This window comes from Acomys minous, assembly GCF_964271855.1.
Source record: "Acomys minous genome assembly, chromosome: 2".
Lineage (NCBI taxonomy): Eukaryota > Metazoa > Chordata > Mammalia > Rodentia > Muridae > Acomys > Acomys minous.
Window position 1 is genome coordinate 57,201,286 of NC_140484.1, and position 23,851 is coordinate 57,225,136.

Here is a 23,851-nt window from a genome sequence, read left to right on the forward strand (position 1 = left end):
GTTGTTTGTTTGTTCTGTGCTATTTCTGAGCCAGGAACACCTCTTTCCTTCCAACCTGTCTTAATCCCAGGCTAGACTCCCAGACTCCCCTGGGCTACATCTGGAGGTTAAGCCATTTCTAAACACCTCTGATGAACCAAGCCAAGCAGTTCAGCACACACACACACACACACACACACACACACACACACACACACACACACACACTTCTTGTTTATATAGTCACCTCACTTGTCCACCAAGCAGCCTAGTGTCGGGGTACTTTCTTGAAACGTCTGAGGTAGTGTGGCATCGCCGCGGTGGGTGCTTGCAGTCTTGGCACACAGAAGGCTGAGACCAGCCTGGGATACAATAAAGAGTTTTAAGACAACCTGGGTTGTATAATATATTCATGGGAGGGTGGAAACTAAGGGCGAAGTAATTCCTGTTTGCAGGTGGACCACTTTGGCACAAGATTCCCCTTCCTCTCGGATCTGCCTGACCCCTGTGCATTTCTGCCCTAGTTGTAATTACCCATGTTTTGTTCTGAGTGCTCACGTGATTGTGTTCGCACAGTGGGATGGGGCCGACAGTCCCTGGCGGGCAGGGGAGATGCCAGGGTGGGAGCAGAGAACTGCTTCTAGGCGGCTTTTCATTGGAAGCGTCAAGGGCTGGATGTCATAAGCAGTGGGCACTGCCGCCCTGGGAAGCACACCGGTGGGTCTGGTGCCCCGTCCCCGAGTGCCTGGGATAAGTGACCTGAGGGAAACCATATCGCCGTGGAGCTTCTCCCGCAAAGTGGAGAGCAGCCCTCCAGGGGTCGTGGAGAGGACAAACGGGCACACGACAGGTAAGACGCTTTGCGGAACCCTGTGCCTGGGCTGCTCCAGGGCAGGGGAGAGGCACTCTCGGAGGGCGTCCCCACGCGAACAAAGGCTAGGGGAAAGAGAGAAACCGGCGACAGCTCCAGTCCAGGCAGACCAGGAGAGGAGGACCCTCGCATACTGGGACAGTAGGCGCGGGTGAGAGTGCCACTAGGCTGAGGGTTCTTGGGGCCACCAGGAGTCCAGTATTGGGAAGGCTTCCTGGAGGCGGGGAGCCGCGGCGTGTGTGGCCCCTTTAAGAACCGATGCCCGAGGATCGCGGGGCGCGGGGGACGGAGGGCGGTGGCACAGAGACCCGCGGCCGCCGCCAGGGCTCCGCACCCAGCGCCCGCTCCGCTGACGTCACCTGCCCCCGAGCGGCTCACTCTGATTGGCTGCAGGTGACGTCAGGGGCTTTTTCGCTCGGCATGACCTCATCCCCCACCGGCAGCCCCGCCCTCCGCCCCGGGCCTGTCACTCGCGGCTCCTGCGGTGGCCGACCGGGCTCCGCGGACCCCCGCCCCACCCGGACGCCGGTCGCCCGACGCTGAGCCGGGCCGGAGCCGCCGGCCGCGCCCGCCGAGCTGCGGGCTGGGATGCGCGCCGTGAGCGCGCGTGCCCGACCGCAGTGCGCGCGCTCTGTCCCGAGCGAGCGCTCCCCGCGGTGGCGGAGACGACGACGGCGGCGGCGGCGACGCGCCCCGCGCGCCTCTCCGGCCCTTGCCCCGGCTGCGCGGGCCCCCGACGGGCCCATGGGTGGCGGAACAGAGCGAGCGCCCTGAGCGCAGTACCGGCATCGGGGGCATCCCCACGGCAAGCGAGAGCCAGGTGAGCCAGGCGCGGGCACCGGTGCGGTGCAAAGCCCAGTGTGGGCCCGGGGCGTGCGCCCTGGAGGAGGCTCTTTGGAGCTCTAAGGAAAGGGTGGCTCTATCCCGTGACCAGCGCGCGCTGCAGATCCGCGCCCGCAGTGAGCCGTCTTTCTCCACACATTCCTTCTTATCTGGAGGGGCGTACATAAGAGACCTAGGGATTCGCGGGGGAGGGCTGAGATCTAGCACAGATCTGTGAGAGTCCCTGCAAGGCGCCCCCGCCGGCGGTCAGAATTGGAGAAGGTCGTCCGCTGCTGCAGCCGGTGGCGAGAAGTGAGACCTCCGACGCCAGAGGGTCGGCGGCTCCGGCCTGCGGTAGGCTCCGTTTCTCGGTAGGGAAGCCCCAGGACCCCCGGCTCTCGCATGGCTGTCCCGTCACCCCCACTTCAGGAGGCTTCACTAGCCTCTGCAGATAAAGAACATCCTTACCCGACGCAAAGGCAGCAGGCTCGATGCTGGGGGAGGGGCCGGCACGGCAGCCTCCTGCAGCCTGTCTCCCTGGTCTATCTGCCCACCTTTGGAGGCAGCAGCCAGTCAGCCGCTGGTACCCTTGGGCCAAACCTTGCAGGTGGAGGAGCAAGGACAGGCTCAGCTTCTAGTAGGTCAGACCTCTTGGGATAAATTTGCCTTTGACTCCTTGTTGACAGGATGCGCTGTTGCGTCTGCAGCAGAGAGATGGGGCCTTGGTGGTGCAGTGATGGGGGTGGGGGACCAGTGTGGCATCTGCAATGTTCTGTTGTACAGCTTGGGGTGGGGGTGGGAGTACAGCTTCTTTCATTGTCTGAGTGAATTCAGAATGGAAATCCGGTGACCTGTAGACCCACCCTCACACTTACTTGCCCCCAGGGTAGCTGGGTAGGTGACTATAGCCTACGGTGCCAGGTTCTACTCAGGGAGGTCAGAGTCCCCAGTTCATCCACTCCTTGGATAGCAAGCACCTGCTACAGATGAACAGATCATGTGAACAGGAGCTGTAGGTTCATCTTTATGTGAGACTGCAGCAGTCAGCTTAGGGACCTCAGGAGAGTTGCTGGGCAGGTTCTCTTCTTTCCCTCCTGCCCTGTGCCCTTGGAGAGGCTTGAGGCTGCCTCTGGGGACTTAGCACTGAACACAGATTCGCAAAGATGCGTCGAGTTAGTGTGTCTACGACTCCTGCCAGCATCTTTCTTCTTGGGCTGATACTGAGGTCCCAGCCCAGAAGTTTCAACTGGACAGTTATTCGTGTGGGGGTACATCTGTGGGTTTGGGGTGACTCAGATCTGCAGCTTGCAGAGGAAGAAGGGACAGAGGCTGAACCCACAGCAGAAGAGATAGTTATGCTGTGGTCCTAAGAACCGTGTGAGCCAAGGAACCTCTGACTGGACCTCTCAGAGCCACGGCTCCCTCAAGCCCCCACTGTCTCTTCCTGGCCTGGCCATTTGCCTGAGACAGTGTTTTTGTCCCTCTCCTAGGGGCGAGGATGCATGGGGAGCCTGGCCTGAGAAGCCACCAGCTCAACTGCCTTGCAGGGACATTTGAGCCCCTCCTTCTAGGAGTCTTCAGAAGTGCCCTGTGTGACAGACAGTGAGCTGGCATCTCAGCATCTTTGACCCCTAATTGCTGGCTCTTTCCTGAGAGCCTGCCTGGCTGTGAGCAGGGATGCTCAGGTGTCAGACCATTGTGAGAAGGGACCCAGTCTTACAGTGCTAATGGTCCTGGCTGCCATCTCTAGAAGCAGGGAGTTTCTTGTCACCAGGCACTAAGCAAGTAGATTGGGGAGGATGCCACCCAGGACTTGGGCTTTTGTTGGCCACAAAAGGACACAGGGACCAGAAAATGCTGTGTGGGAGCTCCAGTGTGAAAGGTGATGGGCTGGCACTTGGTATGTGGGCACCAGGGGCTTTGGTATGCACTCCATATATATGTGTGCAGATGGACACACGGGCACATGTGTAATTGCACTCAAGGACAAGATGGATTGTTAATAAGTCATGCATCTGCCAGTGTGCAAAGGGTATGTTTCTGTGCCCAGGGAACAGTGCCACATGGCTGAGCTGTGGGCCTCACCTCTAGCAATGGGGGCTGTCTGAGACCTCCCTGCGGGGTGTGGCCATTGGCTGGGCGTGGCCTGGGAGAGGCTTCCTCTTGACTTTGGACTTAGGAACGCTTGCCTCCTGGCTCAGAATCCTTTGGTGAAGACCTATACCCTCTGCATATAGGACCTTGACCACCCTCCAAATGTATTCAAGGCTCTGGAGGAACGGGCTGATAGCTGCTCTCCCCGGGAAGGACTGGGCAGGGAGTGCTTGTGAGCATATGCTTTGCTCAGATTTTGCATGACCTATCTGTGCCCTGTTGACCTTCTCAGAACTGACCCTGCGTCTCTATTTCTAGCCCCAGTGAATTCAACCAAGCTCTAGGCCTGATGTCCAACACTGAGGAAGGCAGGGGGTGAGGTGACAAAGAGGGGCTGTCAGGGGGCTCATCCAAACCTTTGCAGTGCAGTATACGGATGGCCTCTGAGGAATGAGGAGCCAGTGAGCTGCAGTATGGGGCTGGGCCCTGGGAATTAGGGCCAAGTAGGGCAGGGTTAGAGTGAGGGGCTTCATTGCTGTCTTTGAGTAATAGGCCCAAGCTACTGGGCACCTGCCATAGAGGAACGGGGAGCATAGAGGAGGGAGACCTGCCTGATCTGCAGAGCAGCCTGCTTGGTGGCTGCTGCAGTAGGAGCAGCCGTTGCCTGGCACCTCTGCTGTTGCCATGGCAACAACGGAGGTGCTAACTTGCTAATGAGTCCCCCTCCGCTGCAAATAACAATACTGTTACGGTTAATAGGGCCCAGCTCCAGTTTTCAGGGTTCCCTTGGAGGCAATGGAAGGGACAGGTAACAGGCCTAAACAAAGCTGCTGCCCCTTCCCACCTCCCACAAACCTGCTCTCCCTTGCCTTCTGAGTCTCAGGCCTCCCTTCCCTGCCACCCTCAGCCGTGGCCTCCTGTGATGAGGATCTTCAGATGGGGCACCCATAGCAAATTTCCCTCAGGGTAGATCAAGGAGAGGGTGGGGCTGCACCTTCTAACGCCCTAGACTGGTGGTTCTCTGCTTCTCTTGATGTAGTTAACCCACCCCACTCATCTGGAAGGAGGTGGAAACTTGTGGGTGGCCCTCAGAGCCAAAGGACTGAGCAAAGCCCCCCCTGTACCCGCAAGTAAGCCCTGTCAGAGTCCTGGGCTTTCAGCCCCACCACTAAGCTCTGTTTAGTAAGAGGACCTGCTCTGTCCTCTGGCCTAACCACTAGCTCGTGATTATTCCCTTGTGCAAGATTCTAGCTAGAACTCGGGGGAATGTGCCCAAACATCTAAGATAAGCATTAAGTCAGGATGCTTTCAGCAGACAGAGGACCCCTTGCCCCTTGCTGTTGAGTTTCCTCAGTGTAACTGGCCCAGGCCTGGCTCCCCAGTGAAGGACTTGCAGAGAGGCCTACATGCACGCACGCACGCACGCACAGATGTCAAGAATTAGCACCCCAAAGCCCACACTGACTGTGCCCTGGCAAGGTCCTGGAAGTCACACCCTTGCACGAGCACGGTAGTTCCATATATGCTGTCCACAGGGTTGCAGTGGAGGAATGGGAATGTGCCAGGTTGGGGGGGGGGGCGCAAGTGAGTATTTAGAGAGCTAAGGTCCTTCCTACCCCACTACATTTGAGAGGCTAGATAGATACTGGTGCATGTTGTACCTACCTGCCCTGCTATTTCACCTCAAGCCTCAATCCCACCCCCTCCTCCCCCCCTTTTTCTCCTTCTTCTCCTTCTCCTTCTCCTTCTCCTTCTCCTTCTCCTTCTCCTTCTCCTTCTCCTTCTCCTTCTCCTTCTCCTTCTCCTTCTCCTTCTTCTTCTTCTTCTTCTTCTTCTTCTTCTTCTTTGGTTTTTTGAGATAGGGTTTCTCTATGTAGCCCTGGCTGTCCTGGACTCTCTTTGTAGACCAGGCTGGCCTCGAACTCACACCAATCCGTCTGCCTCTGCCTTCCTAGTGCTGGGATTACAGGCTTGGGCCACCGCCCCCGGATTCAGTTTCCCTCTTTTAAGGCAAACTCATTGTTCTGACACTTCGTGTGTCCTGGGGGCTGCAGGGGAGATAGCACCTGACAGATGAGGGTCATCAAGCCTGCAGGACAGGGTTTCTAAGTCCCCTGGTGCCAGCTATCACCAGTCCCTCCACATATTCTTCAACCCAACAGCTTCTAGGGCCAGGCAGAAGGTCCAGCAGCCCCAAGCATCCTAGGCACCCCAACCTTCATCCTAGAGATGATGACCTCCATCCCTTTGTGCAATAGGTGAAGTGCACTGACCTCAGCCCGAAGCATACAACGGGAACAGTAAAACAGGAGCTCCCTAGTACCTGGCCCTCAGCTTCTAGGAGTCCATGAATAAGGGGGGGGGCTATAGGGGTGAAAGGGGAGCCCTGCTCTTCTATCTACCAGCATCCAGATTATGAGCTTAGAGAACCTTTCCTGGAGATGGATTCTGGGAATTGGCCATACAGCACCGTGTCAAGAAAGGGAGGGAGGTCTGAGAGCCCCTACCTGGGAAAAGAACAGAGTTGTAATCTAGAGACCTGAGAAGAGGAAAATGCAGAGATCAGCAGGGCAGAGGTTCTGGAAGGCACAAGTATAGCTGTGCCCCAGAGTCCACAATAAGGACCACCCTCCTTTTGGGTCCTCATTTGTCCTCTGCCTTACATTAGAACCCAGGCAGAGCAGGCAGTGGTCAGGGTCTCTTCTATGTGCTCACCCCACTGGTAAGACAGCGGTTCATCCATCCAGGAGGAAGGGGGGCCCAGAGGGCATGGCAGGTACCAAATGCAGGGCCTGCCTGGGAGGCAGCTGTAGCTACCCAGACCCACCACCTGCTGACCATTCACCTTTCCCTCAGGTCTGGCGCCATGCACTAGGGTACCCAGAACGCTGCAAGGCCACGCCCTCCTCACTCCAGGGGTTACTCTCCCCACTGCCTACCACCCCACCATGGCTGGGGATCGGCTCCCGAGGAAGGTGATGGATGCCAAGAAACTGGCCAGCCTGCTGCGTGGTGGGCCTGGGGGCCCTTTGGTCATCGACAGTCGGTCCTTCGTGGAGTACAACAGCTGCCACGTGCTGAGCTCTGTGAATATCTGCTGTTCCAAGCTGGTGAAGCGGCGCCTTCAGCAGGGAAAAGTGACCATTGCCGAGCTTATCCAGCCTGCTACACGCAGCCAGGTACCTCTGTCCCACCCTTGCATACATCCCTGGAGCATGCACGTTGCCTCTGAAAGAGACGGTGGAGCTCCTAGGCCTGGTGCACTAGAGTCCTCTGATCAAGCGCTTCCCCTCCCCTGTCCCTTAATTCCAAACTGGGTTCCTTAGGGTCACTGCTGGGAGTGCCATAGAGGCCAGTCCCCTCTAGTGAGGCCTTCCTCTAGAGGTGATGGAGAGCCCTTTTGTGCCCCCAGATGCAAGGCAGATTCTGAGGGAGGACTGCTGGGTGGATAAGGGGAGTGGGATTGCACAGAGCGTAGGGCAGGGTAGATGCAGCAGGATGGTGCCTTCTGGGGACAAGGACAGCTGGTGCCATCAGGAGGGGTGACTATGGGGATTATAGTAGGCAGACCATTTCACTAGCCTCCCCATTCTTCCACCCACCTCATGGAGTCTTCAGTGAGCCGGAATGTTCTCTGTGGCCCCCAGGGAGGACCATCCTTCCAGGGAGGAAGGGACAGATTTCTCCCCAAGACTACCCAGTGTAATAGCTGGGGAGGGGCCAGCCTACCCAGGAGTATGTGTAGCCTGGAATAGGGTACCAACTACCAATTTCTCCCACCTCTTCTGGGTTAGAAGGGCATACCAACAGACCAGGGGCTTTAGGAGGGTTTCATTTTCTGAACTGCCTGACTCCAACTATGATGTGAGAAAACCCAGGTAGGATGCCGCCTGTCGGGAGTCCCCCACTCTGAGGCCAGAACCGGCTCCCTGTGGTGCCAATGAAGGGAATCCAGTGATTAATCACCCCCAGCGAGGACTCCAGCCAGAGTGCAATCCTATTGGCTGCTGATGACATCATCCAGCCTGGGGTTGACAGCTCAGCTGGCTTAAAGACTGAGTGTGCTTGGGAGGTGGAGACATCAGCTGGCTGAGCAAAAGCCCCTCAACATCTGGCTCTAAGGCCACTGCAGTGGGGAGAAGGGCAAGGGGAGCCCCAGCTTCCAGCTTCTGCCTCCTGACCAGGTGGTGTTTGGGGAGGGGATTCCAACTGCAGCCACAGTTTCTCCATCAGGAACTAGGGGAGAATAAATAAGAAAAGAGAGATACTGGCCTTCCACGAAGCCTAAGAGCCAGCCCAAGGCTGTTTACATGTGTTCTCTGGGGCCCCATTACGCTCACCTATGCCTCCTTAAGACTTCTGCTCTGATGCTTTTGCCCATGAAGCTGCCTAGAGGTCAAGCCACCGCCCCCCCCCACCCCCCGTCTCTGCCTGGTGCAAAGCCTCTTAGTGGGGCCCGCCCAAGCGTGCACTAGCAGATGAGGTGGGAGGAAAGGATGATGGCAGCCCCCTGGCTCCTGTCCTCTGACACCTTGCTCCTCCAAGCAGCCTAACTTTTGCCCTTAATGGCCCCCTAGGTGGATGCCACAGAACCACAGGATGTGGTGGTGTATGACCAGAGCACACGAGATGCCAGCGTGCTGGCAGCAGACAGCTTCCTGTCCATCCTGCTCAGCAAGCTGGACGGCTGCTTCGACAGCGTGGCCATCCTCACAGGTGAACTCCAGGGATGGGCCGGGGCTGTGGGATACCCTTCTCTTCCAAGCACCCCTCCCCGTGCACTTGGCTAGGGCTACGAGTGTCATAGAAGTACTGTCCCACAACTGCTGGGACAGTAGGGGGAATCCCATCACCTCTGGACTTCTCAGAACCTACTTCTACCTGCAGTAGCAGAAGAGGTAGACAAGCAGGAACTCTCTAAGCCAAGTTTTTTTGGTAGAGAGGGGACCAGAGACCCAGGTAACAATCTGTCTCTGTCTCTGTCTCATGGAGAGGAAGTGGAGGTTTTATCTCCTGAAACCTCAGCTATCCCAGAACTGGTCACACCACAGCAGGGGCCTTTACTCAGAGAAGGTGGCAGCTGGTGACAGGCTATCTCACCACAGCCTACTCCATCCTGGCTGCTCCCTGGCACCGGCAGAGTGTCTCTCTGGGCTACCTGTGCTCCAAAAGCAGCCTGGCCAGCTGGCCTCCAACCCCTACTCAGAGTCACACACACCCGCTGACTCACCTTATACTCCCACTCTCAACCATGTGCTTAGGCACACTCATCCTTAGGCCCGCGGCTGAAAAGGGCTTTTGTAGAATCTACCTCCCCAGGAGGCAGCCTAGATTCTTGAATAGCTGCTAGAGTGGGTTTGTTGCAGGACGCCTGCTCTGGTTGGCTGGAATCTGGGGCCTTTACTGATGTCCTCTGCCCATGCTGGTAGCCTCTGCATAGCACATAGCTGATGGAGTGTCCTCCACACCCACTACACATGAAGTGGGTAGCCAGGCCAGTTCAATGGCATCAGAATTCCATGAGCACCGTAGCATCAAGGCCAATGTGAGAGGAAGGCTGGGAGGACCCAGACTGCTTTAATCAAACTGTTAGGTAGACACTAGATAGATGAACCCATCCTGAGGTGCTTTGGAGATTTAGTACCATGGGTAGGACAAGTGTCTCTGTACATTTAAATGTGAGTTATGTCCCAGTGCACTCTGGGCCAGTATGGTCCAAGCATATCTGTGTGTCTATGTGCCCTAAGCATGTGGTATCAGCCACATGCATATGTGCATGCACCCCACCTCTGATATCTGTACAGATACTGGACCTGTCTGAGTAGGATTCATGATTTATCATGCATGTGTGAATTCTTGGGACCAGAAGTCACATAGCTGTACCCTAGCTCCCTCAGGAGATTTTGGGCCTTTTTACAAGCCCACTAGGTCTACAGGACACACACACACACACACACACACACACACACACACACACCAGGGCCTCATTCACCACTCTAGTCATGAATGGAAGCATAAGCTCCTTCTGAAAATATAAAGATTCCCAGAGCAGTACCCTCCTGGCCCTAGCAGGACAACCCTAAAACTGGCAGAGCCTGTCTCTTAGGGACAAGAGGCAAGTACAATTGGAGGCTGGGGCAGCCCTGGGCTGGGACCCTCCTAGAGGGTTCATAAGGACCTGGTTGTCTTCCAGCCAGCTCCCTCTAGCTCCAGATATCTGCCCTGTCAAGTTTGAGTCCTTGTCTTCCTCCATCCAAATGCTGAACTAAGGAGTCCTCCTGGCCAACGCAGTGTGAAGCAGGCTCAAAGTGACACCACATTGGCCTAGACCCTGCTGAGCTAATGTACAATCAGAAGCAGACTACTGATCAGAGGCTAAGGGTGATTTCACAACACACACACACACAGCTCCTTGGCCTCATGAACAAACTCAAGCTGCCAGGCCTCTGACAAGTGCTCACAAGAAGCTCAGGGAGACAGGGATGGCCAGTTAAGGGAATCAGGAAAGCGTGCTGAGAACTCAAGCAGTGCCCCCACAGTGGTGTTATCTGGGGGGAGGGTAAGGAACTTAGGCCCTCCCCCCTTTTTTTTTCCTTAAGTAAAGTTGGTGTTTATTAAGAAAGAGCTTTAAGCCAGATGTCAGTATGCCTTGGTTACTTTTCTGCTGGTGTGATCAAATGCCTAGTCAAATGCAACTTCTGGGAGGAAGGGTTTATCTGGCTCACAGGTAAGGGTTCCACCATCATGGCAGGGAAATTAAGATGGCAGGAGCCTGAAGTAGCTGATCACATCACATCCACAATCAGGAACAGAGCAGAGAATGTGGCTGGGCAGCTGCTCAGCACGCTTTCTGCAGTTTGTACTGTCCCGGATCCCCTGCCCAGGGAATGGTTCTCTCCACAGTTAAGATGGGTCTTCCCTTAGCAATGAACACAATCAAGGTAATTCTCTTGCCGGAGAGTCCTTTCCCAGGTGATTCTAGATTCTGTCAAGTTGACCACACTCACCCTCACAATATGCTTTATTATAGAAAGGGGGAGGAAGAAAGGGGCTTTAGACTTCTAAACAGCAGGCAGACAGACCCTTAGCCAGGAGTCAGTGCAGCCTATGGTTGGACCATCACGGTGGAATGTGAGCCAGTGATGTCACAGCTATGAACAAACAGTCTCTGCAACCCAACCAGGGGGCCTGGAGATGCTGACATGCCCCAGACCCTGGTGGGTAGGTGGTTGTAATGAGAACAGAGCTCAAGCCTGGCCATCAGTAGCCTGGTCTGTATCATGTCCATTGCACAAGCAAATGCATGTTTCTTAATATGTCTCCTATAAAGCTTCATGATAAGGGCGCTGTCTCTGACCTCCCAACCCTAGTAGAGGGGGCAATGTATAAGAATGTTCTATAGGAGAATAAGTTTCGAGGGGGGGCCAGATCATTTTCTTTGTTCTTTTCCTCCCCCTCCCCCCTTTTCCCCTTTTCTTTTCTTGGTTTTCCAAGATAAGGTTTCTCTGTGTCACCTTGGCTGTCCTGGACTTGCTTTGCTGGCCTCAAACTGGCAGCGATCTGCCTACCTCTGCCTCCCTGAATGCTGGGATTACAGGTGTATGCCACTGTACCCGGTTATGGCCAGATCATTTTCTAGGCCTCCAATAGACTTAGAACTAGCTGAGGCTCACTCAGCTTTAGTGTCCGCATTTCTACCCACCCACGTAGCCGGGGATAACCCCTCAAATCCCTGAAACCTCAGGCCCTGGGGGGATGGAGTTCATAAGAAGGATCTGAAAGGGTACTTAAGGGCTCAGCCTGGGAGCCTTCTAAGATGAGAAGTTTGAGGTGGCTATGCTTGACAGCAACATTTGAAACTCCCTCCTGTGGGTAGGGCTGGACAGGGGTCTCTGGTAGAATGTAAATCCTCCTTTGGGCAGGCTGTAGAGGAAAGACTGAGACCCAGGCTCCAGAGAAAGTAACAAGAAGACAAAAACAGGGAGGGCTGGAGAGATGGCTCAGAGGTTAAGAGCACTGACTGTTCTTCCAAGGTCCTGAGTTCAATTCCCAGAAACCACATGGTGGCTCACAACCATCTATAATGAGATCTGGTGCCCTCTCCAGGTGTGTGGGTATACATGCAGCCAGAACATTGTATATATAATAATAAAGAAATAAATATTTTCTTTTAAAAAAAAAAAAAGGAAGAAGACAAAAGGGGCTATAACCTAGGGAAGGGGCTATGCAGAAACACCATCCTTCTAGGCCTGGGCTTGAGTGGTCACAGACCCCACAATGCCCAGCTTAGCCTCCCCACTTGGAGTACCTACATGTAAGCGGCAACATTGCTGGTACCACCACCACCACAACCTGTCCTCCCTGTCTGGCCAACTGGTCCCGAGGAAGGGACTGCTTCTCCTCTAAGGCCACCAAAGGGAAGATTTCATTGAGGGAATAGGAGCAACCACAACAGATAATGCTGGCTGAGGGTTATGTGTGGCAGATTCTCTGTTCTCAGAGAGTAGCCAGGTTCTTGGTTACCTGCCTCTCTTCAGACCAAGGGGAAAGCAGGGTGTGTGTGTGTGTGTGTGTGTGTGTGTGTGTGTGTGTGTGTGTGTGTGTGTGTGCCCTCTCCTCACTTCCACCCACAGGGCACCACAGTGGGTCTCATCCCAGGTAGTCTGTGCTCTGAGTGGTATGACTGAGACCAGAAACTGAACCCACTTGCTTGTCGGAGCTTGCCACTGTGGAGTATAGGACGTGTTGTTCTGCTGAGCTTGCCTTACCTCGCTGAGAGACCCTGTCCAGTTTCTGGATGAGCCCCAGCCAGGCTAGATGTGGCTTTGTCTGTTTTCTCATCTTTATAATTGTTTTCTTTGATCCTCTCAACAATGCTGTGTGGCAGGAATATAAGGAAACTGAGGCCAGAGGCATGCCTTGCCTATGGTCACTGAGTCAGTCATACCAGAGGAGCCAGGTTGGCTATCTCAAACTGGTGGAAGGTTTCCTTCCCCAGCCCAGAGTCCACATCTTGGATGCATCTAGACAACGGCTGCAGGCGGGGAGCAGGCTGTGTGTCCCCTGTGTGCAGGCTCCCCTGCTTCTCTGACATCTGCCAGGTAGACTGGAGCCATGACTTAACCACAAATGCCCTGTGGGCTATGGCAATTCCAGTGGGTGATGTCATGCCTAAAGAGGCCCCACCTCAGAAGCCCTTTCCTCCCAGGCCTGGCACTGGAGCCCAGGCCTGTGGCTCCCAGCCAGCTGGAATCAGGGAAGGATTGCATCAGCACAGAGAAAGGCTAAGTGCCAGCCTGGCTTCTGGAGAAGGACTTAACCTTGCCATACCTGGGGAATAAGAGACCCCTGATGCGGTCTGAACCGTCCCCTGCCTGGCTCCCATGAGCTGTGCTGACAGGCCACCTTGACCCCACGTTTATGGGCATCAAAGCAGTGCCCCTGAGCCAGTCCCTAATTAGCCTGAGGAGGAATGTGGGCGTAGGTGCCTGCTCTAAATGGGCAGCAGCACGCCCCCAGTGCTGCAGAGAAGAGCAAGTAGCTTGCCAGCAGGAGTCCAGGTGCTAGGCTAGGAGCAGGCTGGGCTTGGGGGGTCCGCAGGGTGTGGCCAAGCCCAGAGGAACTCTCTCCTGCCCCAGCTGGCCAGCCTCCTGAAGAGCCTTCTGTGTCTCCTCCAACAGGGGGCTTTGCCACCTTCTCCTCCTGCTTCCCGGGCCTCTGTGAGGGCAAACCTGCCACCCTACCATCCATGAGCCTCTCTCAGCCCTGCCTGCCTGTGCCCAGTGTGGGCCTGACCCGTATCCTGCCTCACCTCTACCTGGGCTCTCAGAAAGATGTCTTGAACAAGGTGAGTGCACAGGGGGTCACTGATGATGAGGGGGGGGGGAAGAAGGGGGTGCTCTGGAATTAGATCCTAAGGTGATCTAAGAGGAAGAGCAGATGGGAGCCCTGGAGGACCAGAGCCCCCCGACACACTGGACTACATAGAGCCTGGCCCAGAGAAGAACCCAGTGAGACTGGGTGGAAAAGCAGGCTCCCAGTCTCTTCTGTGGTGGGGCTGGAAGCCTGCATGCCAAACTGCTTCTGTCACTGGGCCCCTGGCCAGCTCTGAAAGAATCCCGTGTTTTAAAAATGGTGAGGAGGAAAAAGGATGAAGGCACCGCCCAGGCAACCATAAAATTCCTGGGAGCCCATGCAGGCTGTGGGTGTGGCTTGTAGAAGCCATCCTTCCTGTAGCCGTCCTGGGCTCCATGGTTGAGATGAGAAGGGGGTTTCTGGACCCAGTCTTTTCCCATAGAGCAAGATCCTGGACAAAATCTGAGGCTCATGGGGGCATCGCAAGACTTTAGAGTATTTCTAAACTGGGGGGGGGGGGGAGAGGAGAGAGAGAGACAGACAGACAGACAGACACAGACAGACAGACAGACAGACACAGACAGAGACATAGAGATGTAGAGAGACACAGAGGCAGAAGAGAGCCTCTCTGCTCTTCTCCTTCTAATGGGCTTTGCCTTTCTCTGCTACCCCATTCTGACCCCATCTTCCTATCCCTCCAGGATCTGATGACCCAAAATGGAATAAGCTATGTCCTCAATGCCAGCAACTCCTGCCCTAAACCGGACTTCATCTGTGAGAGCCGCTTCATGCGTATCCCCATCAACGACAACTACTGTGAAAAGCTGCTGCCCTGGCTGGACAAATCCATTGAGTTTATTGGTGAGGGGAAGGGGAGGGTTTGCCTGTCTCTGGAGGGCGTGGGAGGCTGGCTAGAGGAAGACTGGACAGAGGCAGAGGGGAGGATTGTCCCAGAGGCCACCCAGCTCTGAGGAGTCACCAGCACTGTCTGCTATGGGGAGGGTTGGGGGCTACTTTTGGAGAGGGAGGAGAGAGAGTGCATTGTCAGCCCTCACCTGATCCCCCACCATCCACCTGCCCCCAGATAAAGCTAAGCTGTCCAGCTGCCAAGTCATTGTCCACTGTCTGGCTGGCATCTCTCGCTCTGCCACCATCGCCATCGCGTACATCATGAAAACCATGGGCATGTCTTCCGACGACGCATACAGGTACCCTTCCCCAGTCCTGGGCCCTTGGGATCTGCAAGTCCACAGCTAATGACTAACAGACAGCAAGCATTGCCCTCCCGTCCTCTCCCCACCCACTTGGATTGTACAAATTACTGCCCTGGCAGGGAGGGAAAGCCTGAGCCCAACACAGAGCTTGGCTACTTTAAAGGTGGCAGCGGGTGCCGCACAGGAGGAACGTCGGGGAGGGACAAGCCTCTTCTGACAGAAATGCCTCTTGCTTGCTTAGGTTTGTTAAGGAGCGGCGCCCCTCCATCTCCCCCAACTTCAACTTCCTGGGCCAGCTGCTGGAGTATGAGAGGAGTCTGAAGCTACTGGCTGCCCTGCAGAGTGATGGACCTCACTTGGGGACCCCTGAGCCCCTCACGGGCCCGGCAGCAGGTGTCCCACTGCCCCGGCTGCCACCATCTACCTCAGAGAGCGCTGCCACTGGGAGCGAGGCAGCCGCTGCAGCCAAGGAGGGCAGCCCAAGTGCTGGAGGGGATGCTTTGATCCCCAGCACAGCCCCAGCTACCAGCGCACTGCAGCAGGGCCTACGTGGCCTGCACCTCTCCTCTGACCGCCTCCAGGACACCAATCGCCTCAAGCGCTCCTTCTCCCTGGACATCAAGTCGGCCTATGCACCCAGCAGGAGGCCCGACTTTCCCGGCCCACCCGACCCCGGCGAAGCCCCGAAGCTCTGCAAGCTAGACAGCCCGTCAGGGGGCACGCTGGGCCTGCCCTCACCCAGCCCAGACAGCCCGGACTCCGCTCCAGAGGGACGCCCACGACCCCGCCGGCGACGTCCTCCGGCCAGTTCTCCCGCCCGTTCCCCCGCGCATGGCTTGGGCCTGAACTTTGGAGACACAGCCCGGCAGACTCCAAGGCACGGCCTCTCGGTCCTGTCGGCTCCTGGGCTGCCAGGCCCTGGCCAGCCAGCTGGCCCCGGAGGCTGGGCGCCGCCACTGGACTCCCCTGGCACACCGTCGCCCGACGGACCCTGGTGCTTCAGCCCCGAGGGCGCGCAGGATCCCGGCGCCGTGTTCTCCGCCTTCGGCAGGGCGAGCACAGGCACAGCTGGACCCAGTGGCAGTAGCAGTAGCAGCAGTGACCTGCGTCGGCGGGAGGTGCGGGCGGAATCTCGGGATGTGCGGACCGGCTGGCCTGAGGAGCCTACTACGGATACACAGTTCAAGCGGCGCAGCTGCCAGATGGAGTTCGAAGAGGGCATGGTGGAGGGGCGGGCACGTGGCGAGGAGCTGGCCGCCCTGGGCAAGCAAGCCAGCTTCTCGGGCAGTGTGGAGGTCATTGAGGTATCGTGACCCTTCAGGAGTCCCTGCGCCCCTGCTCCAGCCAGGCCAGGTATAAATATATATTATATATAACACACAGAAAGGTAAATGGTTTTACTGCAATTTTTATCAAGAAGTAAATATTTCGATTTTTTTATTTATTTAAGCTAGTGATCTGGCAACTGTGCGGGGCGGCCCTAAAGCTCTGTTTTTACTGTCCGGTATTTAAACTGAAACAGGTTTCTAAGCAATATGAGGCCACCTTCAATCCCAAACTGGGTTGACAGGCCCGGGCCCCTCCTCGCCCCTCCCCTCTGGAAACATTACTGACCTTGCAAAGAGCTGCCCAGCTTTCCTGCACTTTTTACATAAGAAAAAGGGGGAAAATGAACACAACAGCAACAACAAAAACCCAAACCCTTATTTGCCACAAACTGAGCCGCAGACCCCTTGCCCTTTCCTTCCCTTGCCTTTCCTTCCCTCCCGGTCTCTCTTCTCCTGTCTCTTCTGTCTTGGGCTCTGCAGCAAAGCCATAGGTAAGGGGAGGGGGAGACCCTAGTGTCCCTGCAGAAGGCCCCACCAGCAGTGCCCCCACACCTCAAGTTGCCAAGTCTTAGTGGCATAGAGATAACCTCTCTGCCCTTCACCCCAGGGCTGTTTCCTGGCAGGTGTTGGTGGGCACTGGGCCCAGTGGACCAGAGGTTTCTGGGACACTTGGACAAGGGGGTTCCTGAAAGCCAGGTGAGGTAGCCCCCAAGGCAGGGATGGAGGCTCACACTCCTGTGAGAGGTGAGGTCCAGCTCCTTAGAAGGGCCCAGGTGGCCATTCAGAGGAGGCTTCTCTCCCTCTCTCCTTTGCAGGTGCCCCTGCCCAGTGGGAAGCCCAGTAGACTCCCCGGCATGATGGACTGGGGCAGTGTCCAGTGCCAGCAGGAGTTGCTAAGCTAGCTGGGGCTGGCAAGGGCTATCTCTGCTGGTCAGAAGGGAGCTCTGGGTCCAGTATGAGTCGGGGTAGATCCAAGCTCTCATTCTGGGCTCTTCCTGCCCCAGGTAGGACTTGGAATTCAGGTGCACCTGCAGGTGGAGGGGCCTCTGAAGCAGGCCTCCTTGCAGATGAGTAAAGTACCTAGCAAGCCCTTAGGCTTCCAGGAAGCGGGGATCCTCAGCAGAGAAAGACCCCACCTAAGGGCAGATGGTGGGGGAGTCCCCATGACTACCTCTAGGGGCTTCTCAGGAGAGAGCCTCTCTGTATGCTCTCTTCCCAGGGTACTTTCCCAGTGTCTTCAAGACAATGTGCTAACCTCCACCCAAGATGGCTTTGTTAATTTTTTATTTTTATTTTTTATCTTTTTGGCTCTGAGCCAGCCTAGGAGCAAAGATAGGAAAGCACTAGCCACTCTTGCTGAATATCCTCTTGGACCATCTGGGACCCAATGTTTTGAGGCAGAGTAGGGGTTCTTACCCTCAGATGTCCTCAAGTCTAGAAGTGGGCCTGTCCTTTGAGGAGGAAGCCAGGGACTTGTTAACAGGTGGCTGGGGCAGGACAGAGTCTTGGAAAGACCTAGGGTGGCACCTTTCTACACCACCTCTCTTGCTGTGTCCTTCTGTCTCTTCTTCTTTTGACCCACTGCCCTATGTTCCTGTCACCTTCCTTCTTAAGCAAAAGTCCTGTCCCAGTTCTCCTGACCCCACCCATCCTGATCCCTGAGAAAATAAGCTATTGTTGTATTTGCAATCTATGGATTAGAGGTTTAAGTATTTATTATTATTGGTTAATTATTATTATTATTATTATTAATTATGTAAATTTGCCTCCTGTCTGTCATTGGATTTCTGAGGTGACCCTGGGTATGGAGGGTGCACTGGCTTCCCCCTCCATGCCCCCACCCTACTGCTGTCCAGGAGACAGTGGTATGGGGCCACCAGTTGGACCCTAAAGCTCCCCCTTGGGTCTGGTCCTTCTCCTCTCCTGGTGGAGATATGCTATCTATCCTGGACACATGGGGCCCATTAGCCTCAGTCTGTCTCTGTTTTCACTCACTCATGACTCTGGTCTCCCCAAAGTGAGCAGACAAGATGGAGGAGAAGGTCTCTGCTCTCCCCTCCTGTGTGTTGGAGGAGGTGGAGCACAGGCTTTCTCTGGTGGCTTTTTACCCACTGTCCAAGGTGTGGAGGGCATAGGTCCTCTCTTGCTCTCACACCCCTTCTACCTGGTCACTGCCGGCACTGGATTGGCCCAGAATGCACCTGGCCCCCCTCCTGTTGTTTTCTGGAAAGTCCAGTACAGGAGAGGTGGCTGGTCCCTTGCCCAAGGCTTCCGGTCCCTGAGGACCAGGGTGCCAGCTTCCCCCTTGGGACCTTGCCCCATGAGGCCGCACTTTCCTGTCCCTCCTTTTGTATTTGAAACAATGTGTTGTAATAAATCATGAGACGGATGTTTTCCCCAGGCCTCTGCTGCCTCTTTCTTAGCGCTGGTTGTGGGAGAGGTGGGGCACTGGGGGGCTGGGAGGGGGCAGTCTGGGGGTTCCCTGAGACAAGGGCCTGGTAGATGGTGCCTGCAAAGCCCACACACTATGTGGGCAGTGGGAAGAATATGAGGCTAGTAGACCCGGTATAGAGGAGGGGCACAGGACCTGCAATGAACTCCTAGGATACAAAATATCCATCTTTATCCTCTATCGTTAAAATAGCTTCATAGATAACCTTAGATGTCAGTTTGCAGGCTGGAGAGATGCTTTAGTCAGTACAGTGTCAGCTGGGCAAGAATGAGCACCTGAGTTTGATGACCAGAACCCAGGTATGGCGGCAGACGTTTGCAGTCCCCGTGCTGGGAGGCAGGCACAGAAGGATCTTGGTGCTCCATGGCCTGCCAGCCTAGCCTACTTGGTGCCCCAGGCCAACTTGTTATGTGTCTCAAAACACAAATTGGATGGCTTCTGAGGAATGATACCTGAGGTTGACCTCTGGCCTCTACACACATGCACATGCATGCTGCATACACATGCATACACACACAAGAGCTCGGTTCACTTGTCAACGTCCCTCACAACATAATCCTACCGTAACATAAGTGCATTCCTACACACTTGTCTTTGCACAACCACATACCTCACTACTGTTTTTCCAATAGGCATAGGGTTGATGTGCATTCTTTTGTGTAGGACCAAAAGTATATACTGGAGGTACTGGCGTCTGCAACACACGTACTAAAACTGGGACAGCATGGAGAAGATTAGCATGGCCCTTGTGCAAGGCTGACACATAATTCATCATGAATTCCATATTTTTGAGACACCCCCCCCATACATCTGCCAACTGATCCCTGGTACAGGCATCCCACTGTTTTGATCCCACAGAGGATGCTTCTGGCCATGACTATAGCCCTGCTCTGCCTGAGTCCTGTCCTCATCACTCCTGTGCTATGGAAGGATAAAGGCAGTAAGGCCCAGACTTTGGGTCATAAGCTTCTGAGCAGCCATCTTTTCCCTTACCAGAGCTGGGACCATGGATCTCTACCCTTCTCTCACTTTAATCCATACCAGAGGTCTTTGGCTTGGTAGTAATAGAAGCCAAGTTGGGTATTGGCACAATTCCTATAATCTCCATTTTTTTTTTCTGAGACAGCATTTCTCTGTGTAGTAAGGACTTGCTTTGTAGACCAGGCTGGCCTCGAACTCACAGAGATCCGCCTGCCTCTGCCTCCCTGGGTGCTGGGATTACAGGAGTGTGCCCTCACCACCCAGTAATCTTAATTTTTAAAAGTTTTTTTTTTTGTAAAAAAAGAAAAAAGAAAAAAAATGAGCAAAATCATACTAGTGTCTGAGTCCATCCTTGTCTCCAGACAGAGGGCTTCTCTCTCCGGAGAGAATGCCCACCCCCCACCTACCTCCATTCACCAGTGCAGCCCAGACAGTTCCCAGCCTTATCTCCCATGCGGTATTATTATAAGTCATGTAGCTGTGGGCATCCATGTACCACTCCATAGGACAGACTTCCAGATGTGGCTTTTCTGGGTCACCACAGCATTTGGATCTCAACATAACAGTCTGTGTGGAGCACTCAGTATGGGCTACTCTAGATACCCTATGAGGATTCCCAAGTGGGCTTCTGGAGGATAGTTCTGATCCCTGCCCCTGGCTAATGCAGTATTCTCCAGGCTTGGCTATCCTATTCCAGAGACACATTTTGCTTTCAGGCAGACGATGACATTGGCCATGAGTAGGCGTGTGTGTGTGTGTGTGTGTGTGTGTGTGTGTGTGTGTGTGTGTGTGTGTGTGACGCACGCCCATGTGTGAGTGGTCCAGAAGGTGAAGGAAGAATCAAGAAAGGAGGGGAAGAGGAAGTGGCTAGCCCCTCTTCCAGAGAATCTTGAATTCTGCATCTTCAAGAGCCCTCAAAGAAGCTGAAAGCTAGCAGCATAGTCTGCCTCTAGCAAGCCTATTTTTAGCTTAAGAACATCTATTTATAGCCCTGGCAGCCCCTAGGAGTCAATAAAACCAAGGGCTGGAAAAAAGCTGATGGTTGTCTCAAGCAGGCTGGGTACTCCTTCCACCCTCGGCCCAGATGAGCACCTACAATTGCAAAAGATGGGTGAGAGCCCTTCCCCTGGGGTACCGTTTACTAACTCGCCTTGACTTCTAGAGGTCATCTCAGCCAAAGACTGAACAAGAGCAAACTATGCTGGGCTGGCTCCTTGTTCAACTCCTATACTGCCATATCCATGTACACGGCCTCCGAAAAAGACATGACCTCAGTTTGCACCTCTCCCTCCAGCCCTAAGCCAGATAAGAGATGTTGACGGTGCCAGTGACAACAGAGAGAAAAACAGGGAGAGAGAGGCGGGGGTTGTCTTTGGAGACAGGGTATAACACATAGCCAAGATAGCCTCAAGAGTAGCCTCAGACAGTGGGTAGACAGCTGGGGAGGTGGGAGGATACATAAAAAGAATAGATAGATGATGGGTTAGAAGGAGCATGGATGGGAGGATGGATGGATGGGTGGGTGGGTGGTGTTGATGAATGAATAGCCCTGTAGTTGGGTGGATGAGAGGTATCTGGATGGCTAAACGAGAGGGAGGGTGAACGTGTGCATGGGTAAATAGAGCTCTTCTGTCTTATATCAAAGGTGTATGCTCAGCCATGCGCAGTAGTGCAAGTCTGGAATCCCAGCACTCAGCAGAGGCTAGAGGGTTGATTGGAGTTCAAGGCCAACCTGAGCTACATGAAATGTTGTCTTAGAAAGAAAGAAAGAAAGAAAGAAAGAAAGAAAGAAAGAAAGAAAGAAAGAAAGAAAGTGAATCAGGGGCCAGGGAGATGGGTTTAGCAAGTTAGGGCGCTTGCTGTCAAGGCTAATGATCCGAGTTCAGTATCTGGGACCTACATGGTGGAAAGAAAGCATCAGCTCCTGTAGGTTGTCTCTGAGTTCCATGTGGAAGCTGTGGCGTGGACATGCCCACAGATATGCAGGTGCATGGTCACACATGAAATAAATACACTCGAAAAAAAGAAGCAAATGGTGTTTATAATGCATGCCCTCTGCCCATCACTCTTCTTTGTACTATAGACAGACACTAGCCTTAAACGCAGAGGCGGTTCTAGGGCTGCACATCACCTCAGAGCCCAGTTTCTCTGCTAGACCCAGAGAGGAACAGTTTCGCCCAGCATCCCTCAACCAGTTAAGGGCAAAGTGAGGCTGGACTAGGCTCCCCATTTGTTCCATTGTCACTCCTTGGATGATCCTGTGGGAAAATCTCTGACGATATCTTACCTGGCTGTTGGCGGTGGTCTTACGTAACCTGTGCTGCCCTGGGTGGATTTGTCAAAGCGCTTCTCCACTCAGGACTGGAGAAACTTGGCGAGCAAGCTGGGAGGTCAGTTCCCAGCAGTGCTTAGCTTCCAAAGGCTGAGTGCTTGGGAGAAGCTGGGGACACATATAGGTAGGGAGCATTGCAGAGAGTCACTAGGCAGGAGAAAAGGCCAGAGGATGCCCAGCTAGGAGCCACAGAGATGCTGGAAGCCTCTGTCCAGACAAGGTGCTCTGGCTCGGAAGAGCAAGTAGGGTGGGACATACAAAGGATTCTGCAGAAAGGTGGCTTACCTCAGGGTAGTGGCAGGAAGTTGAGAGCAAACCCTCCAGAGAAATCAAATCCTATATCGAATATGTGAAAGCTAGACTACAAAGGCAGAGATCAGCTCCAGGCCTATTCGAGGCCCCTGAGCCTAGACCTAAGGTGCTTCCTGGAAATAGACACAGGCACTTTGAAGTGAAAGTATCTTTATGAAGAGATTCTCCCCAACCCCTTCGCGGCTCAGGAGGAGAGCCAGTCTTTCTCAAAGAAGAGGGAAAAAGGAGACTATCTGAGCCTGTTTCCTGAAAGGCTGGGGAGTGTAAAAGTGCTCTCTCTTCTGCTACCACTGCCCCAGGCCACAGAGAAGGATGCTGCAAGCGCTTAGGGCAAAGTTCAAGCCTATGTCTGGTGTGCTCCCTCCAGCCTTCCCAAGCAGACTGGGTTAAGCATCTGCCAATGCGCCTTTTCCCTCTCCAGGACCCCCTGCGGTGGAGATGATCTCAGAAAGGGGAGTGTCTGAGACAAAAGACTTGGGGGACTTTCCCTAGGTGGAAGGGTGCTAAAGGAACTGCAGGTGTGACCTCAAGACAAGTCTCTACATCTTTGCAAACACCAAACCGGAAACTAGAGCACTAGCCAAGCAAGGCCAAGTGCTGACAGCCAAAGCTGAAGTTTCCTCTTACCCTTTCCTCATCAGGAACCACACCAAGGTATGGGGTCAGTGACACCATTGGCATACCATCAGCATCTGTGGAGGAAGCCAGACTCTGGGCTGATGCAATTAGTGGGCATGACTATAAATAGCCAAGGAGAGCCTTAAATAGAAGGGGTGATGTGAGTCCCCAAAAGGCTGAGGAGGAGGAGGTTAGACCTGAGTGTCTGACTCCAGAGGAGGGCACAAAACTGACCTGGGTCCCCAGTCTCCCAATGCTCCTCAGTGCAATGGAGTGCCTGTACCCAGAATGTTTCAGGGATGAGGGTAACATCAGGGCCTCTGCCCATCCACACTAGGGCGGTAACTCACAGCACCACTCTGAAACTGAGGAGGGTCAGGGAGGTGGGAACCTGTGTCCTTCCAAGTGGCTTTCCCACAGCAGTTCCTGGCCTTGGGATCAAGATCGTTTCTTGGGTAGCAGTGGCCCCTGTTCCCCTCACCTCTCCACACCCCTCTCCCACCGCTGCCTCCTGAAGACTAAAGGACTAAATAGAGAGAGAGATCACACCCAAGCACCCATGCACCTTTAAGCCCAGCATTCTGGAGGCAGAGGCACGTGGATCTCTGTGAGTTCAAGGCCAGCATTGTCTACAGAGTGAATTCCAGGACCATCTCGAAAAACAGAAGAGAAAAAAAAAAAAAAAGGAAGGACATAGACAGCCCTTTTCTTTTCTTTCTTTCGTTTGTTGTTGTTGTTGTTGTTTTGTTTTGTTGCTGTCGTTGTTTTTGTTTTTCGAGACAGGGTTTCTCTGTGTAGCCTTGGCTGTCCTGGACTCACTTTGTAGACCAGTCTGGCCTTGAATTCACAGCGATCCACCTGCCTCTGCCTCCCGAGTGCTGGGATTAAAGGCGTGCGCCACCATGCCTTGGCTTGCTGTCCTTTTCTAATAAAGTCCTTGAACCATGAACGTGACTCCTCCCACATCTCCTAGGAACACCCAGTAAGGTCCAG

The 23,851-nt window shown here is 54.4% G+C and overlaps 1 protein-coding gene across 3 annotated transcripts; it reads left to right on the top strand.

The window, feature by feature from the left end:
• Positions 1-735: 735 nt before the first annotated feature.
• DUSP8 (dual specificity phosphatase 8) lies at positions 736-18,563 on the top strand. 3 transcript variants are annotated; one of them, XM_084757234.1, is made up of 7 exons: positions 736-829; positions 6,623-6,945; positions 8,344-8,482; positions 13,447-13,613; positions 14,323-14,482; positions 14,706-14,829; positions 15,077-18,563. In XM_084757234.1, exons 2-7 carry the CDS (start codon positions 6,715-6,717, stop codon positions 16,146-16,148), a joined length of 1,893 nt encoding a protein of 630 aa, XP_084613360.1. In that variant the 5' UTR covers positions 736-829; positions 6,623-6,714; the 3' UTR covers positions 16,149-18,563. The 3 variants fall into 3 exon arrangements, with proteins under 3 accessions (XP_084613360.1, XP_084613358.1, XP_084613359.1); XM_084757232.1 differs by lacking the exon at positions 736-829 and adding an exon at positions 1,297-1,670; XM_084757233.1 differs by lacking the exon at positions 736-829 and adding an exon at positions 1,718-2,026.
• Positions 18,564-23,851: the final 5,288 nt, after the last annotated feature.

Coding starts and splice junctions, on each gene's coding strand:
- DUSP8 (XM_084757234.1), top strand. CDS start 6,715: ATGGCTGGGGATCGGCTCCCGAGGAAGGTGATGGATGCCAAGAAACTG. Junction 6,946..8,343: donor AGCCTGCTACACGCAGCCAG/GTACCTCTGTCC, acceptor ATGGCCCCCTAG/GTGGATGCCACAGAACCACA. Junction 8,483..13,446: donor CAGCGTGGCCATCCTCACAG/GTGAACTCCAGG, acceptor CTCCTCCAACAG/GGGGCTTTGCCACCTTCTCC.